This window comes from Culex pipiens, chromosome 2, assembly GCF_016801865.2.
Source record: "Culex pipiens pallens isolate TS chromosome 2, TS_CPP_V2, whole genome shotgun sequence".
Taxonomy (NCBI): Eukaryota; Metazoa; Arthropoda; class Insecta; order Diptera; family Culicidae; genus Culex; species Culex pipiens.
The window spans coordinates 70647-87558 of record NC_068938.1 but is presented as its reverse complement, the minus strand read 5'-3'; the positions used below and the strand labels follow the sequence as shown (position 1 = coordinate 87558).

The 16912-nt window shown below is 38.1% G+C and overlaps 1 protein-coding gene across 1 annotated transcript; it reads right to left on the bottom strand.

Annotated features, from left to right (window-relative positions):
• Positions 1-4239: 4239 nt before the first annotated feature.
• Positions 4240-12538, bottom strand: LOC120429838 (disks large homolog 5). The gene is made up of 8 exons (XM_039594902.2): positions 12366-12538; positions 11931-12078; positions 7475-11358; positions 7194-7413; positions 6893-7128; positions 6614-6834; positions 4565-4784; positions 4240-4497 (listed from the first exon to the last, which is right to left on the bottom strand). Exons 2-8 carry the CDS (start codon positions 12065-12067, stop codon positions 4391-4393), a joined length of 5025 nt encoding a protein of 1674 aa, XP_039450836.1. The 5' UTR covers positions 12068-12078; positions 12366-12538; the 3' UTR covers positions 4240-4390.
• Positions 12539-16912: the final 4374 nt, after the last annotated feature.

The following is a 16912-nucleotide window of genomic DNA, read 5'->3' as shown; positions in this document are numbered from 1 at the left end:
TCGGAATAAGCAATGAACCCTATCATCCGACGTATCAAACTTCATGAAATTGAAAGTTATGACCATCTGATGTCATGCCGATGTCCCCTGACCCAACCTGGTCACTCCGGAATCGGTTACCGGAGGCCACTGGGGGACACTATCGGAATATCCAATGAACCCTATCATCCGACGTATCAAATTTCCAGAAATTGAAAGTTATGACCATCTGAGGTCATGCCGATGTCCTCTGATCCATCCTGGTCACTCCGGAACCGGTTACCGGTGGCCACTGGGGGACACTATCGGAATATGCAATGAACCCTATCATCCGACGTATCAAACTTCATGAAATTGAAAGTTATGACCATCTGAGATCCTGCCGATGTCTTCTGACCTAACCTGGCCCGGAACCGGTTTTCGATGGAACTGGTTACCGGTGGCCACTTGGGGACACTATCGGAATATGCAATGAACCCTATCATCCGACGTGTCAAACTTCATGAAATTGAAAGTTATGATCATCTGGGATCAAGACGATGTCCTCTGACCCAACCTGATCACTCCGGAACCGGTTACCTGTGGCCACTTGGTGACACTCTCTGATTATGTAATAAACCCTATCATCCGACGTATCAAACTTCATGAAATTGAACATTATTACCATCTGAGGTCATGCTAACGTCCTTTGAACTTATCTGGTCACTTCGGAATCGGTTTACGATGGCCACTGCGATTGTCCTCAATTCGTCACTTGTGTTATCTTGTAACACGTCTGCTGTAAAAAGATAGGAGATAGATAGCACACAAGCGACGAATTAGTAATTTCTTGCTTCACGGCACGTTTTGAGATTCCAAGGAACGGCTCGGGATCCACGAATATGTTTGATAGGCCTAGTCTGGCAAGTTCATCAGCCATTTCAATGCCTTCAATACCGCAGTATCCTGGTACCCAAAACAACATGCCGAGTAGCAAGTTCCAAACATGTTTGGATTCGCATTTAGAGGATTTTAACGCCAATAGTGCAGCTTAGCTATCCGAGAAAATACCGATTTTTGCGTGTCTATAATTTCTAAAATATCAAAATCAAAGGTTAGATGAAAGAGTTTCTGCACCCAAATCTCGGCAACACTCGGTTTGAGAGAAAGACGGCCTCATGAAGTTTGATATGTGGGACGATAGGGTTTCTATTCCGCATATTCCACAAGTGTACACCAGTTGCCACCGGTAACCGATTCCAAAAGCCAGATAGAGTTAGGGGATGTTAGCGTAATTACCTTAGATATAATATTGTTCAATTTCATGTTGTTCGATATGCCGTCATTGCATATTACGATAATGTTCCCCAAAAGCCACTGGTAACCGGTCCCGGAGTGGCCCTCAGTGGCCATAGGTAACCGGTTCCAGATTGATCAGGTAAGGTTAGTTTAGGTCGGCATAACCTTGGATAGAAATAATTTTTCAATTCTATGAAGTTTGATATTTCGGATGATAGGGTTTCTAGCATATTCCACAAGTTTCCCCAAGTGGCCATTGGAAACCGACTCCGAAGTGACCAGATAAGTTCAAAGAACGTTAGCATGACCTCAGATGGTCATAACTTTCAATTTCATGAAGTTTGATACGTCGGATGATAGGGTTTACTACATACTCAGAGAGTGTCACCAAGTGGCCAACGGTAACCGATTCTGGAGTGACCAGATAAGTTCAAAGGACGTTAGCATGACCTCAGATGGTAATAATGTTCAATTTCATGAAGTTTGATACGTCGGATGACAGGGTTCATTGCATATTTCGATAGTGCCCCCAAGTGGCCACCGGCGACCGGTTCCGGAGTGATCAGGTTAGGTAATAAGACATCGGCATGACCTCAGATGGTCATAACTTGCAATTTCATGAAGTTTGATACGTCGGATGATAGGGTTCATTGCATATTTCGATAGTGTCCCTCAGTGGCCACCGGTAACCGGTTCCGGAGTAACCAGGTAGTGTCATGGGACATCGGCATGACCTCAGATGGTCATAACTTTCAATTTCATGACGTTTGATACGTCGGATGATAGGGTTTATGCATATTCCGATAGTGTCCCCCAGTGGCCACCGGTATCCAGTTCCGGAGTGACCAGGATGGGTCAGAAGACATCGGCATGACCTCAGATGGTCATAACTTTCAATTTCATGAAGTTTGATACGTCGGATGATAGGGTTCATTGCATATTCCGATATGGTCCCCCAGTGGCCACCGGTATCCGGTTCCGGATTGACCAGGATGGGTCAGAGGACATCGGCATGACCTCAGATGGTCATAACTTTCAATTTCTGGAAATTTGATACGTCGGATGATAGGGTTCATTGCATATTCCGATAGTGTCCCTCAGTGGCCACCGGTAACCGGTTCCGGAGTAACCAGGTTGGGTCAGGGGACATCGGCATGACCTCAGATGGTTATAACTTCAATTTCATGAAGTTTGATACGTCGGATGATAGGGTTCATTGCATATTCCGATAGTGTCCCTCAGTGGCCACCGGTAACCGGTTCCGGAGTGACCAGGATGGGTCAGAGGACATCGGCATGACCTCAGATGGTCATAACTTTCAATTTCATGAAGTTTGATATGTCGGATGATAGGGTTCATTGCATATTCCGATAATGTCCCCCAGTGGCCACCGGTAACTGGTTCCGGAGTGACCAGGATGGGTCAGAGGACATCGGCATGACCTCAGATGGTCATAACTTTCAATTTCATGAAGTTTGATACGTCGGATGATAGGGTTCATTGCATATTCCGATAGTGTCCCCCAGTGGCCACCGGTAACCGGTTCCGGAGTGACCAGGATGGGTCAGAGGACATCGGCATGACCTCAGATGGTCATAACATGCAATTTCATGAAGTTTTATATGCAACATGACGGGTTTCTAGCGTGACAATTATTGGAACCGTTTTAGTGGTACCCTGGAACCGGTTCCGGATTGGCCAGAGTTGGCCAGAACCGATACCAAACAGTCAGGGGTAGTATGTAGTATCCTTCTGCAATGATTTGGAAAATAATCCGTTTCAAAATACTGGTCTGTGTGACGGTTTTATGTCAAAAACTGCAAAAATCAAGTTGTCCGGAAGTTCCGGGTTACCGGAACCGGTGGCCACTATGGACCAATTATTTTTTCTGGGGCTTAAAATTCAGGTTATTATCTGTCGAATGCAACCGGAAGCAACCTGCTATGTGCAATCGTTTCGGAGATACAGGTCCTCAAAGTAGGGGCCTCAAAAAGAACTTTTTTCGGTTGTAGCAGGTTCCCGGTGGCCACGGTGTCCAAAACCGGTTCTGCCGGTTGGGTTCAGAAAGTAGACATCCTAGCCTTTCATTTGCGGTCAAGACATCCAAAATCGGTTACAATCTCGAATTTTGGCAGCTGAAAACATTTCTGGGTCCTATAGACCCGGAATACCATTGGTGTCAGTTTTTTTTTGGTGCGCACTTCCGGTGGCCACCGGAAGTTCATTTTTGGCCAGAATGTGTGTCTTAGTAAGATACACAAAGTCACAAAATTTCAGATCTCTAGGTGTTTTTGGTCAAAAGTTACAATTACTTTTATAGTGCTACTGGGTCCTATAGACCCGAAGACCATGCCCGGGTTAAAATTAATACTGAAATTTACAATGTTATTCATTGGCAGGGAATTTACTAGAATTCTAAACTGTCGATTGGAGCGCGTTCAGGGAGCCCAAATCTATCATACCTTGACAAAACTGATGCGTTAATTGACATCAACTTTAAACGTTTAAAGTTGTTTAATTAGAGTTTCGCCAAATAAACTAAAAAAATCTAATTATTCGCTCTCCAGCATTGCCTTGGCGTTCTCAATTGCGAGATTCCTACTCGAAACTAGGTGTCCGAAGGCTTGATTTTTGACGCAATTGCAAACCTCTTTTTACACCTTAGCTTCCATCCACCCCGGTTTTCGAACTGACGACCTTTGGATTGTTAGTCCAACTGCCTACCAATGACTCCACCGAGACAGAACCCAGGGAGACAACTCCTACACCTGGATGGAGCTGATTACCTAACCTCTAGGTTAGACCGGGGTCAACATTTACTTCCCCGTCCGACGGAAGGCGTGATCAGACAAATCTCGTCTCGAAAAATGCCACCGGGACCGTTTGGGATCGAACCCAGGCCGATTGGGTGAGAGGCAATCACACTTACCCCTACACCACGGGTCCCGGCGAATAAACTATTGTAAGTAATACTCATCTTAATCGCAATATGCATGTATATATATATATTTTCAACTAAACCACAGAATATGAATAAATCATTAATAAACTACACCAACTTATAAGTTCATAACTTGATTGCCACTGTATTAAATAAAAGTCTCCGTTTGCCAACGTTCGTAGAAACCATCTTTTAGAGATTTGTTGACACCGGAACCCACAGTATTTTTTTCTGCTCACTATCAACGGCAGCCTTTATTTGAGTACACATGTGAGCAATATTTACTCCGGAAATAACAACTGAAAAAAAAACAATTAAAATTATGGTTTTGTTATGATGCATGTATAAAAGAAAATTTATAAGCACCTGATATGAATTGTCGGTAGTCTGATTCCAATTTCAATGCATGCTCATACATTTCTTTTGCCGCTTTAGCTGAGATTTTATCAGAGGAATAACGTGAGTCTTTTATCTCTTTGATTTGCTTGGAAGACTTGAAACGAAGTAACAAAACAATTGGGTATATTTGATTACGTTGAAGCCTTTCAACCGCTGATATACAAACGTCCAATATGCAGTGATGTTGCTGAAAGAAACAAATAGAAACATGACTTTTGCTTTAAAATAATAAACAAATAAAGGCAATTTTATTCAGCTTAAATATCCTTTTCAACCAGACAGTAAAAAATCTATTATAATTTTACATCTGGGAAGAGCTACATCTTTTATGTCAGACAAAATGTGTAATTTTACCTGTAAAAATGTGTATCTTCACCACTTTTCTGGTGTAATGTCACTTTTTCAGTGTAAATTGACAAAAGTGATAATATTCAACCTTCCAAAATTACACCATTAACATTTTAATTTTTTTACTGTACATACAGAGATGCATACTAGAATGTGTTAAAATTGACTTTTTGCTAAATTCAGCGGCTTGATCCGGTGGGCTAACTGAGCCTGAATCCCAAATATATGGATTTTTTAAGTAAAATTCTACCAGTAGAAATAGTTTTTTTTAAATTATTTTCAAGATCAATGGCCAGGTTCTAGCACAAATTTTGTTATTTTTCGCAAAAAAGTACAAAATTGAAACCACCATTATGCTACCTCTGTGTTCCCTTATGCTAACTAGATAGGAAAACCAGCAAGCTTAGTACAAGAGAGCACAGAGCTAAAACTTTGTAAGGCCTTTCACAATTGCGAAATTGAGATTCTTGCCTGTTTGATGATACCAACAGCCCCACCAAATTTGAGCTTGATTTTAAAATATGGAATCCGCGTGCTGATACGTTTGAGGTACAATGAAATATATAAGGGTCATTCCAGGTCAACTGAGTACACTTTTGGACTCGACCTTCACCAATTTGGACCAAACTTGGAGGGAACGTTTATCTATCAATAGTTAACAGAAATCCCAAGTTTGGTGCTGATTGGACCATCCCTCTATTTTTGGCACCGCCCTCTTTTTTGGCGATTTTCTAAAAAACTTTTTTTTCTTTTAATCATAACTTTGCAACTATTTGAGCAAAAGACTTTCTACAGGTTGCATTTTATAGAAAATTGTCCAAGGAATTCGATAAAAATACAATTTTAACCCTTAAATGCCCACTAACATTATATTTTAACGTTTTAAGTATAAAAATTCAGTTTTGACCAATTGATTATATTTTTATTTTTTTTATTTTATCGCCATCGTGTTCCCCGGACAATTTTACATAATGATTAATATAGACATCAAACTAAAATGAACTATTGGCGAGATACAGCGATTTTACTGAAAAAAGTTTGATTTTGCACTGCACTCTGTCCTATGAATTCAAATCCGAAATAAGTTTCTCACATATAAAAACCGAATAATGCGAGATTCATTCCTTTTTGTTGAAAAGTACACCATGAACTTCCGATTGCTGCGCAAAATCAAACTTTTTTCAGTAAAATCGCTGTATCTCGTCAATAGTTCATTTTAGTTTGGAGTCTACATTGATTATTATGTAAAATTGTCCGGGGAACACGATGATGATAAAATAAAACAAATAAAAATATAAGCAATTGGTCAAAACTGAATTTTTATACTTAAATTGATAAAATATAATATTAGTGGGCATTTAAGGGTTAAAATTTTATTTTTATCGAATTCCTTGGACAATTTTCTATAAAATGCAATCTGTAGAAAGTCTTTTGCTCAAATAGTTGCAAAGTTATGATTAAAAGAAAAAAAAGTTTTTTAGAAAATCGCCAAAAAAGAGGGCGGTGCCAAAAATAGAGGGATGGTCCAATCAGCACCAAACTTGGGATTTCTGTTAACTATTGATAGATAAACGTTCCCTCCAAGTTTGGTCCAAATTGGTGAAGGTCGAGTCCAAAAGTGTACTCAGTTGACCTGGAATGACCCATAATTATGTTATCACTTCTCACCTTATTGTCAAGGATTGACTGAATAGTTGTGTATTCAAATAAGCTACCACGTCGTCTGTAATCTGCAATTGCATTATTTTGAACGCCATTTTCCATGTCTTCTTTCGTACATCGCATTTGACTTGGCTGACAGCGATGAAATTGTTCCGGGAAATCGATACACAACTTTTCGATAACACATTCCGATAAAGGTCCAAGCACCAATACGGGCCGAAACTTATCTACAATGTAGGTAACGATTAGAGAATGTATTACATTTGTTACTTGAAATTTACTAACATTCCAATCTTTCAACTCGCTGGTAGCTGCATAGTCCAACATCGTTCAAAGAAACCGCGTCAATGTACAAGCTGAGATGCGTATTGCTGAAGCTAGCCAGCTCTTTTGAATCACGAGACGAGCTGCGTTGAGGTTTTATTCTCTTGAAAAATGACCGCCTGGCAGATGTGGATCCCCTACGTGCTGTAGTCTCAACATCTTGTAAATCACCCAGCATTCTCAATTCTTCTTCGACTCTGAAATTAAAATAAAATTTCACTAGCGAGTACGTTTCATTAAACCTGCCTTATTGCGTTAATACTTGAGCTTATTGGGAATTATTCCACACTGCAATTTATGCCCGTATTCGTCCAGTTTCCAAGCACGCCACCTTCCCGGAACACCGCCAAACATTGTATTGTCCACATACAGTACCTCCTCCTTGTTGAATGATAATTCCGAATCTCCAAGATCACAATTTCTGTCAAATCCAACTCGTATGTATAATGCATCACCTGGTTTATCTTTGATTTGATTGAATTCTACAATAAATATGAAACTATTAATGATTTGATCAATGAAAAAAACACACTGCACAAATACTTTGAATGTTGTACAAAACCAATACAGCAACATTGTCAGCAGGTTTCGCTATCTCTAATGCAGCGTGTTCAGCGGTCGATCTTGTCAGATCTGCACCATTAAATTCTAAGATTTGATCTCCTATTCTTAGGCCTGCATTGTCAGCTAACGAATCTTTTTGAACTCCATGTACAAATATTCCATGAGCGTTTCCTCCGACCAAACTGATCCCCAGATTAGAGCTTTTTCTTGTCTCCATGATGATAAGTCGGGGTTGTTCTTTATAATGAACACCCTGGGAAGTGTTTGCTAGTTGAGATTGTTGGCCATCGTTACTGGAAAGCACACTTGGAACAATAGTCGAAATTGCATTCACAGTTGTTGTATTGACGGCTGAAATGATTGACCTTCCCATTGCTCGTGGAGAATTTTGCGGTGTTGGAGAATTCGAATGGCCTATATTGTCCTCACTGGTAGTTAGATTATTGTAAACTTCTGGATTGTACAATACGAGCATTGTAATCGAGTTTCCACATTGCCGTAACACGTGCGCTGCCAGCTCGTAGGTTGCCTTCCTTAAATTGATTCCACAAACTTCAAGCAGTTGGTCACCAATGTGTAGGCCGACTTTACTTGCAAGACTATTTTCACCAACATTAGAAACGAAAACTCCACCACCATTTCCTCTGCAAAATATTTTAATGCCAAGAGACATTGCTGATTCACTTTTGTCAATATGAACGTATCGGAGCTCGCCGATATTTGGTTTGGTTCGCATGTTATAGTCTTGCAATGAATTTCGTTTGTTTGTCGCCGATACCATTCCAGGTTCCAACACTTGTACTCGAAAAGTTGGGATTGGGGACGCTCTTTCAGAGCTACAGTAATCAATCGAACCATTGCTGATTTTTATTCCACTTCCTCGGCTCGTAACACTTTGATTAGATGGTATACGATACCCTTGATGAACTTTATTACGAGGAAAAGTACCTCCCTCATAGCTGTGCCCTATGAAACCGGATGGAACCTCCTCTTTAGAAGACTGAATCTGACTGTATCGATTGAACGAGTAATCAATAGATGATCCATGTGAATGATGTGCAGCCTGCTGGACACTCAGAAACTCTCCTGAAGGTAAAATGTTACTCGATGGCCTCATCGTACCAGAGCTCTGTTGGATCATTGAAATTCCAGGAAACGCAGAAGATGTAAAACTCAATGGATAGCTCAAAGTTCCAGTGCCAGAGGTTACAGTCGCTCGGTTTGTTGATGATGAATTACTTGCATTACCGATCGACTGCTTTCTCGTGTGGGAATGGGGCAGTGTATTCATATTGTTCATAATCGTTATTGATGCGTTGTCAATATCAATGCTTTCATTATCACTGCAATATTTTGATTGATGTTTTATTTTGGATGGTACATAGCTGTCACTACGATCTTTATTTGATGCTTTTGCTGGAAAATACCCCACCGGGCTTTTGCAGGAATCAATTGAATTGTTGCTTTTCAATGATAAAAAGTCTATAGAATTTTGCTGTTGTGTAAGCTGCGGCTGAAGTTGTTGTCTGTTGAGCGAAGACAAATTCAAGCTGTGACGGTTTAAATTAACTAAATTGCTATTAGCGCGAGTATCGAACGTAGAAGTTCTCGATTGCGAACCTTTATTATCCATCGTAGAAAACAAATTTGATTTGGGAACACTGTACTCATAATTATGTTTTGTAGATTGTAAAACACGATTAACATCTTTCTGCACTACTGGGTTTGAATTTCGTTTGTTGTTGGTCGTGAATGCCGGCATGTTCATACCTTGACTGATTGTTCCAGCTTGCAAGGAGGCTGTTTTGGTATCAATTGGAGAAGGACTTTTAAAATAGCTTGTGCTTTCACTATTATCAACCGGGATACTTAATTTTGGGCGTTCTTTTTTAGGACGATGAACAATTGTTCCAACATGGCTATCTCCAGTATGCACTGTCATCGTCACTCGTGGCCATGTCCCTCGTGGTACTTCTTGGGTATCTTTTGTTTTTCTTTTTGATTTTTTATCGCGTGTTTTAGAATACACAGATACGCTAGGTAATTCTTGATCATCACTGTCGAGTACTGAATCAAGTGCTGCGATCGCATCATTTTCCTGGCAGTCTTTGTGGTTGCTAATGCTTTGCTTAATTTTTTGAAATATTCCAGTAAACTTGGAGTTTGTTGATTTTGATGACGATGGAGTACTTGCAACGATTGAGTTTGGCGTGCTTGAGGTTGTTATACTGAACGGCATTGCTGATGGAAGAAAATGTGTATTGCTGTCGAGATCCAGACTCAATCGGTTGATGTTATCTCGCTGAACAGCATCAAAGTTGCTTAAAATATTGTCAGTTTGTGTACAACTATTCGTGCTGTGTAAATGCTTTACTCTAGAATCTAGATATCGCAAGCCATGACTGAAGTCAAGTAGATCTTTTACTAAGACAAGACTTAGACAGTTGTTTCTCATATCGTTGATTATAGTGTTTGTTTCACTTAAATTTTTTACATGAGTTGTAGGTTTCCCATTTATAGAAATTATTCGGTCTCCATGTTTCAATCTTCCATCCTTCGCACCTAAGGATCCGTTATCAATTTTTGAAATGTAAATTCCCATTTCCAAGTGCAATCCATGATTTTTGTTCCCATTAAGAAAACTTATTTGCACAGGTAATAGCCGTTTCTCTGGTCGCCGAATGGTTAATGTGCATATTGGAAGACTACTTTTGATTGCTTTGTAAATCTTTCGTTTAGAAAATGTTGTGCAATCAATGTTATTTATTTGACAGATTATATCATTTGGTACCAGCTGGCCAGCAAACATTGAATCGTGCTCCACTGTTAACACGTAGGGTCCAATATTATGTGATGACGTGTTATTTTCCGTGTAATCTTCCAAATCGTCACTTATCTCCAGGCCCCATTCGGAAACATTATTTTGTAATAATGTTGTGTCTATTTCAACAACGGCTAATCGAAACTGTTGTAAAGCATCCATATCATATATTGACTCCATACTGAAAGCGCTATAATGTGAACTTCTAAAACTGCTCTCTACTGAGTTATTAGAAAGATCGCCAGAGTTTACATTATTGTTCATATTATCCTTCAAAACACTTTGAGCTTCTAAACGTTCTGTGAGCTGCTCAATTTCCTTAAACGCTTCATCTTTATCTCGAATAGCTGCTAAAAGTTTAGATGTTGCCGTATCTCTTTCCTTTCTTATTTCATCACACAGGTTGCGCACACTGTCTCGTTCTTGAACTATTTTTTCACGTTCAGATATTGCCCAATCTCTGCGTCCTTTAGCGATTTCGGTCTCTTGAACCGATTTTGTTATTTCAGCTTTCGCTTTATCTAGTGCCTTCTTTAGCCTTTCAATTTCTCGGTTGGCAGAGTCTAAATTTTCCGAAACCATGTCAAATTTATCTTTACTCTCAGTACGTTCACGGTTCCAACTTGTTTCAGAAGCAAGTTGGTGAAAATCTCTGCTTTTTATCGTTTCTATTTTTTCTTGTAATGAAACGCACTCTTTTATTGATTCATCCCGACAACGCAAAGCTGATTGAAGCTCGCGTTCTAAACTTTCATTTTTATCGTAAAGTTTCTGGTTTTCTTTAAGAACTGTTCCTCTTTCAGATAAAACCGTTTCTACTTCTAGTTCTGTTGCTTTCAACAGCTCTTTATATTTGTTTCGCTCTTTTTTTAACTCTTCACACAACTTTATGCAGTGTGTTGGATCGTTAACAAATTCATCGTAACGCAAACGAAGGTTATCATACTTCTGCTTTAAAATATTGTATTCATGATAGGTATTGAAAAATTCGCCCTTTCCACTCTCTAATTCCTTTTTCAGCAATTGAAAATCACGTTCCAGTCTAAAAAATAAAAAAGGTGGATAAATAATTCATTCAACATATGCCATACTTTTGGATTTGAAATGGTTAATAGCTATGGAAAGTGTAATTGTCCTGCTTATGCAGTTTGAAAGTGAATTTTAGTATTATTTTTAAACCTGGATAGTTTTTAACGTTTATGCAACTAACTATTTTGTCTGTATGCATAACAAAACTGTAACAAAACAATTTAACCGTAAACATTGATAATTCCGCATACAAAATTATTCTATCCCAATTTCAATAATGTTGTGAATACAAAGAGACGATTTGATTCTTTTAGTTCGACTTTATATTTCAAAATATCTTGACAGACACGCATTTCCTCTACTACTCTCAGACTTCTTAAATGTACTGTTCTCGACTAGTAAACGAAATACGTATCTGTCTAGATATTTTAAAATATAAAGCGGAACTAAAAGGAACAACTCGTCTCTTTGCAATTCAGCAATGCATTCTGCAAAAAACGCTCAAATAATCCAAAATCAGAAATAAAATTCGATAACTTTTATCAAAACAACATACATTTTGTTTCGAGCTTTATGTTTATTTACCTTTGCTTTTCGTTGGAAATTGTCTTTAGCTGTGCTACCACGTCTCTATACTTATCTTTGAGATATTTAAATTGGTCAACCTGAATCATATGATCATAACTTCCCCCTTCATCGCTATTGTTTTCGCTTGATGCCATTTTAAGTGGATCTGTGGAAAGAAATAATTAGGAAAAGTTCAGTTGGACAAACAAATACGACAAATGACTGTTAAATAAAATTATTAATCTTCTAGATAAAATATTTGTAGAAAAGTTCAAAAATGAACCATCCTTCATATTGATGCTATTAAAATCAGAAAACTTTTTAATTTTATTGCATAAAATGTTCGGAAGTCCAGAATCGTCAACACCATATAAAAACGCATTATTCTTGCACATAAATGGAGGTTTCACTTGAGAACGGTGGTAATTCCAGAGAACGTAATGAAATACTAACGCAACGTGAATGCCTTTACGCATTTTACGATTCCCAATTTTTATTCGTTTTCTATGTGTTGTGACGAAGCCTTTCCAAAATCTCCAAATATATTTTTCATGAATTATAAAACGAAAATACAATTTTCAACTCAACACTAATGGTATTTTCATCAAACTTGATGACAGCTACAAATAATGTCAATTGATGGCACTCTGCTTTTGAACATTCAAGGTATGCCAAAGCATAGTGATATACATTTATTGTAAAATGTATACTTTGTGACTATACAAATACTTAAATTGAGATGAAATTACGTTTTGTAATTGCTTCAAACACGAAAATTTTATTATTCTTTTAAAAAATATAACGCCAAAATCACTTACATGGGAATGTTCACCATATCTGATGTTTTGAAATGCCATACCAAGGGATATGAAACAGCATGATTCAGCTCCCTATCTGACACGCAGGTAAATTCTCAATCCAATGTTTGGAACAGGGGGATGCTAAAGGCAGCCATCTTGGAGGTTGAGATTATTTTGAAAAGGTCCAATAAACCAAATTTTCAGTTTTTGCTTTTTGAGTGATTTTTAATACCCCTAACTCAAGGCGGTTTCAAAAACACCCAAAAAGCAAAAACTGAAAATTTGGTTTATTGGACCTTTTCAAAAAAAAAACTCCAGAACTGTAGTTAAAAGTCAAATTGGTAGCTAAGGTAAACGTTCCATGTGACTTGAATTAGGTCGCCGGCCACATTTGTTCTTAATGATCTCAACTTCAGTCACGCTGTATTTTTCGGAGAACATTAAGATAAAAAATTCGGCAAGTCTTATTTGGCACCATGAAAGAAGGGCTCTTTCTCGACATTTTGCGGGGTCCGGCGAAATATTTCGTCGGGGGGTCTAGACCAACTTTTTTTGAAGACTCTTTTCGATGTTTCTGTTATTTTGCCTTTTTTGTTATGTGTTATCAATTTTGATCTCATTTTGCAATCGTTAGTTTCATATGTTTGAAACTATATCTTTTCATTTTAATTTTTTTTTTTGTTGTTGCATATCTTTGATGTTTTCCAATCCAATATTCAAGAAAAGTGTTCTCCAGATCATTCCCCTTAGGCCTGACCATACCAGAAGTTGGCGCTTGATTTTACCAGACCTGTAGGACTTCAACACTGATGCGCGCAGCCAGTTTACAACCAAATGCGCTGATATTTGGCATGAGAGCCCCTATGGGCATGCCCTACACCGGGAACCATATTAAAATTTGATCGGAGAAATCGTATTTATATATATATATATATATATATATAAATAGAAAAATATTTTTGTTTTTACTGTGCGCAGTTTGTGAGCGATATCAATCTCAACCCTCAAGATGGCTACCTTTAGCACCCCCTGGTTTTCTCATAACATTTGGAAAGCCGAAAATAAGACTTATGGCTCATTTTTAAGCTCATTTTATCAAAATGCCATTTTTCCTTTTGCGCAATTGAAATCTTTAAATGGCCGTATCTCAAAACACCTCAACTATTTTTTTTATTTGACCTCACCATCGTATTCCCCGGCCAATCTATATATTAAAAATTTCGATGGTTTTGTTCGAACGCGAATCAGTTCAATACTTAAGAAAGGTGCCGAGCTACCTTGGCCGAGAGGGTACCGGTTTCGCCTTGTAAGCGGAAGGTGATGGGTTCAATTCCTGTGATGGGCTCAGATCCCTTCAAAGAGTAAATATGCTCACTGGGAATACAGACCGGTAGGCAGTGTTGCGTTCCTCACGCGCTCACGCGCTCATGAGCGCTCACTTTTCACTCATTCGTGAGGAGGAGCGCTGCGCGAGCAAGCTCACGTTTGCCCGCGCTCACGTTTGCTCCGATTTTTCCAGCTCCACGCTCGCGCTCGCGCTCATATTTCGCTCACGGAGCGCTCATTTTGGACGTGTCGCTAATCATTTAACGTTTTTGAGAAAGTTTTTTTTTAAATTCTAGATGGATTTTTTGCGTAAGGTGCAGTAGGGCTGTGGAAATATGACTTTGTGAACAAATTTTATGATATATGAATTGGAATAGCTTATTTTCATCAATCATGTTTTTAAATAAAGGCCTTATTGTAGCAGAGAGGGGCGGAGGGGTATAGACGCCTAAATAAAAGGGCCTGTTAATCTTAGAGTAGGAGTAGGAATCTCGTAATCGAGAACGCCAAGACAATGCTGTAGAGCGAATAATTTGATTTTTTTTGAAACCTTAGAAAAACTTACAAAACAATGAATGGATTCAAGAAGATTTATGCTTTGGTAAGTTCGATTCAAGGATAAATGCTTGGTTGATTAAAATATAACATTAAACTGTTTTTATGTACCTAATCAGTGTTTTGACTACATTTCAAGATTGCGGGTCAGAATGAGCTACCATTAAAAAAAGTTATTCCGTTTATTAAATCTTTCAGTGATTCAGTGATTAGAAACGGCTAATCATTTCTATAAGGTTAGTCTTTATTTGGCAAACATTTTAGAAAAAAGGGTAACATTTTCGAAACAGTTCTATTTTTAAATATATGCCTCAAAATTCCTAAGGGTTGAAATAACCCTTTTGACTCAAATCAAATAAATTGTCAATATTTTTCACCACGAAACAAACTTCTTCCAACAAGTATATATTCAATTACAAGTTATTTATGATTTTTTGAACATGGATGATTGTAACTGTTTAAAAGATTATTTAAAAATAAATTTATGTATATTTTATTGTCAATATTTTTGTACATAACAACAATACAATATGGTCCAATATGGATTTGATTTGTGAACAAACAGTGCATCTCTTCACGTAAATGAATGTTTACATTATGAATTTAGTTTTTTGTTCCTTGTTCGAAAAATGTCTAGATTTTAAATAGAACGTAAATTTCGGTTCATTGATCAAATCCGTTTTATTGCCTACTTTTGTTTGTTCGACCACTTTCTTGTTTGTATTTGCTGCCTGTGCTGAGATAGTTCTAGAAACTTTGTTTCAAACAGGCAGATGCTTCAACAGGAAAAAACAACTACCTACTTTGGCTCACCGGCTCACGTGAGCGAGCACAAGCTACCTGATAAAAACTCACGCTCCAGCTGGAGTGAGCGCTCGCTCATTCGCAACCCTGCCGGTAGGGGATGGGTTTCGACTAGCGGCGTGCTGGATTTCCAATCCAGAGGTCGTGAGTTCCATTCTCGTAACGGGATGATGAAGTTTATTAAAAAAAGGTATATACGCTAACTAATTGGAAAAAGTTACGTAAAAACAAATTTTGATCACAGGAGGCTGAATATGCAAAATGGCTGAAACGTCAAAAAACGAAAAAAGTCAGAACGAAGTTTATCGGTTTAAGCTTATTTTACATAAGAATCATAAATCGATAGAAATGAAAATGTTTCGTTCCAGAGATATCGAATTTTAAAGTTTTTAGTATTTGAGATTACCTACATCAGCTTCATTCACTACCTGGTAATTTATTGAAATAGTATGGCTTCCCCATCCGATAGAAGGCCAGGAGGATAAGGCGAGAATCGAACCCGCGCCCAATAGCAACATATGGATCGGCAGCCGAAGCCGCTAACCACCGCGCTACGAGGCCCTAGTTTCTCGCCTTATAAAAACAAACCAAACCATGAAAAAGAAAAGACATTTATCTTTACGTAGCATAAATCGAGATAGGCTCGTTGGTCCATGCTTTCTCTCCCACTCAAATTAGAGAAAAACGTTATGAAAAAAACATAATGGGTTACATAATTCGGGGTGTTATATTTCATAACATACATAAAATACACGTAGTAGTCTCACTACCTTTTTGCTGTATGTGTATATACTCGTAAACTTGTACCATCGGCAAAGTTGTAGGTATTTTTTTTTTTTTTTTTTTTTTATATGTTTGAAGATACAATCTCTTGAGCCAAAGAGAAACATGGCCGATTTATGATTGTTTGAAATAAATCGTACTTCAAGCAAAAATAGTTTATTGTTTCTTAATTAATTATAAGATTAAAAAAATAGCGGCCAAAGGTGCCTTTTTCTGAAAATATTAGTTTTTCGTTAAGTTGAGAAAATGTCCCATAGCTTCAACTTCAAACCTGAGACAAAACCACTCAAATATAAACCCACATAAAAATAATACATGTGTGTGTAAAAGTGTTATTTAATTTTCAAATGCCGTTATGAATTTGTGAAACTAATTTCAAAACAATGCCGTTAAAGATCATCATAAATTATCATTCCAACTTGATTCCAACTACCAACCCCCAAAAAAGTTGGAACGGTAATAACTTAACCAATCGGGACATTTTTTTTGAGTAAATTGCAAAGATTACTAGATGATCATGACGTCGATCCAACTTTCTTTTGTGCGTGTAAAAAAAAACGCTCAAAATTACGCGAAGACAAGCCCGAAAACCTACGTGTTGCAGTTACCGTTTCATTTTTGCCTTCCTCACTTTACTGAGGAAAGGCTATAAAATCACTCGGAAAATGAACTTTTTAATTAGACCTCCTAGATAGAGCGTCCAATTTCCCGTCCCGGGAAAAAAATTCCCGG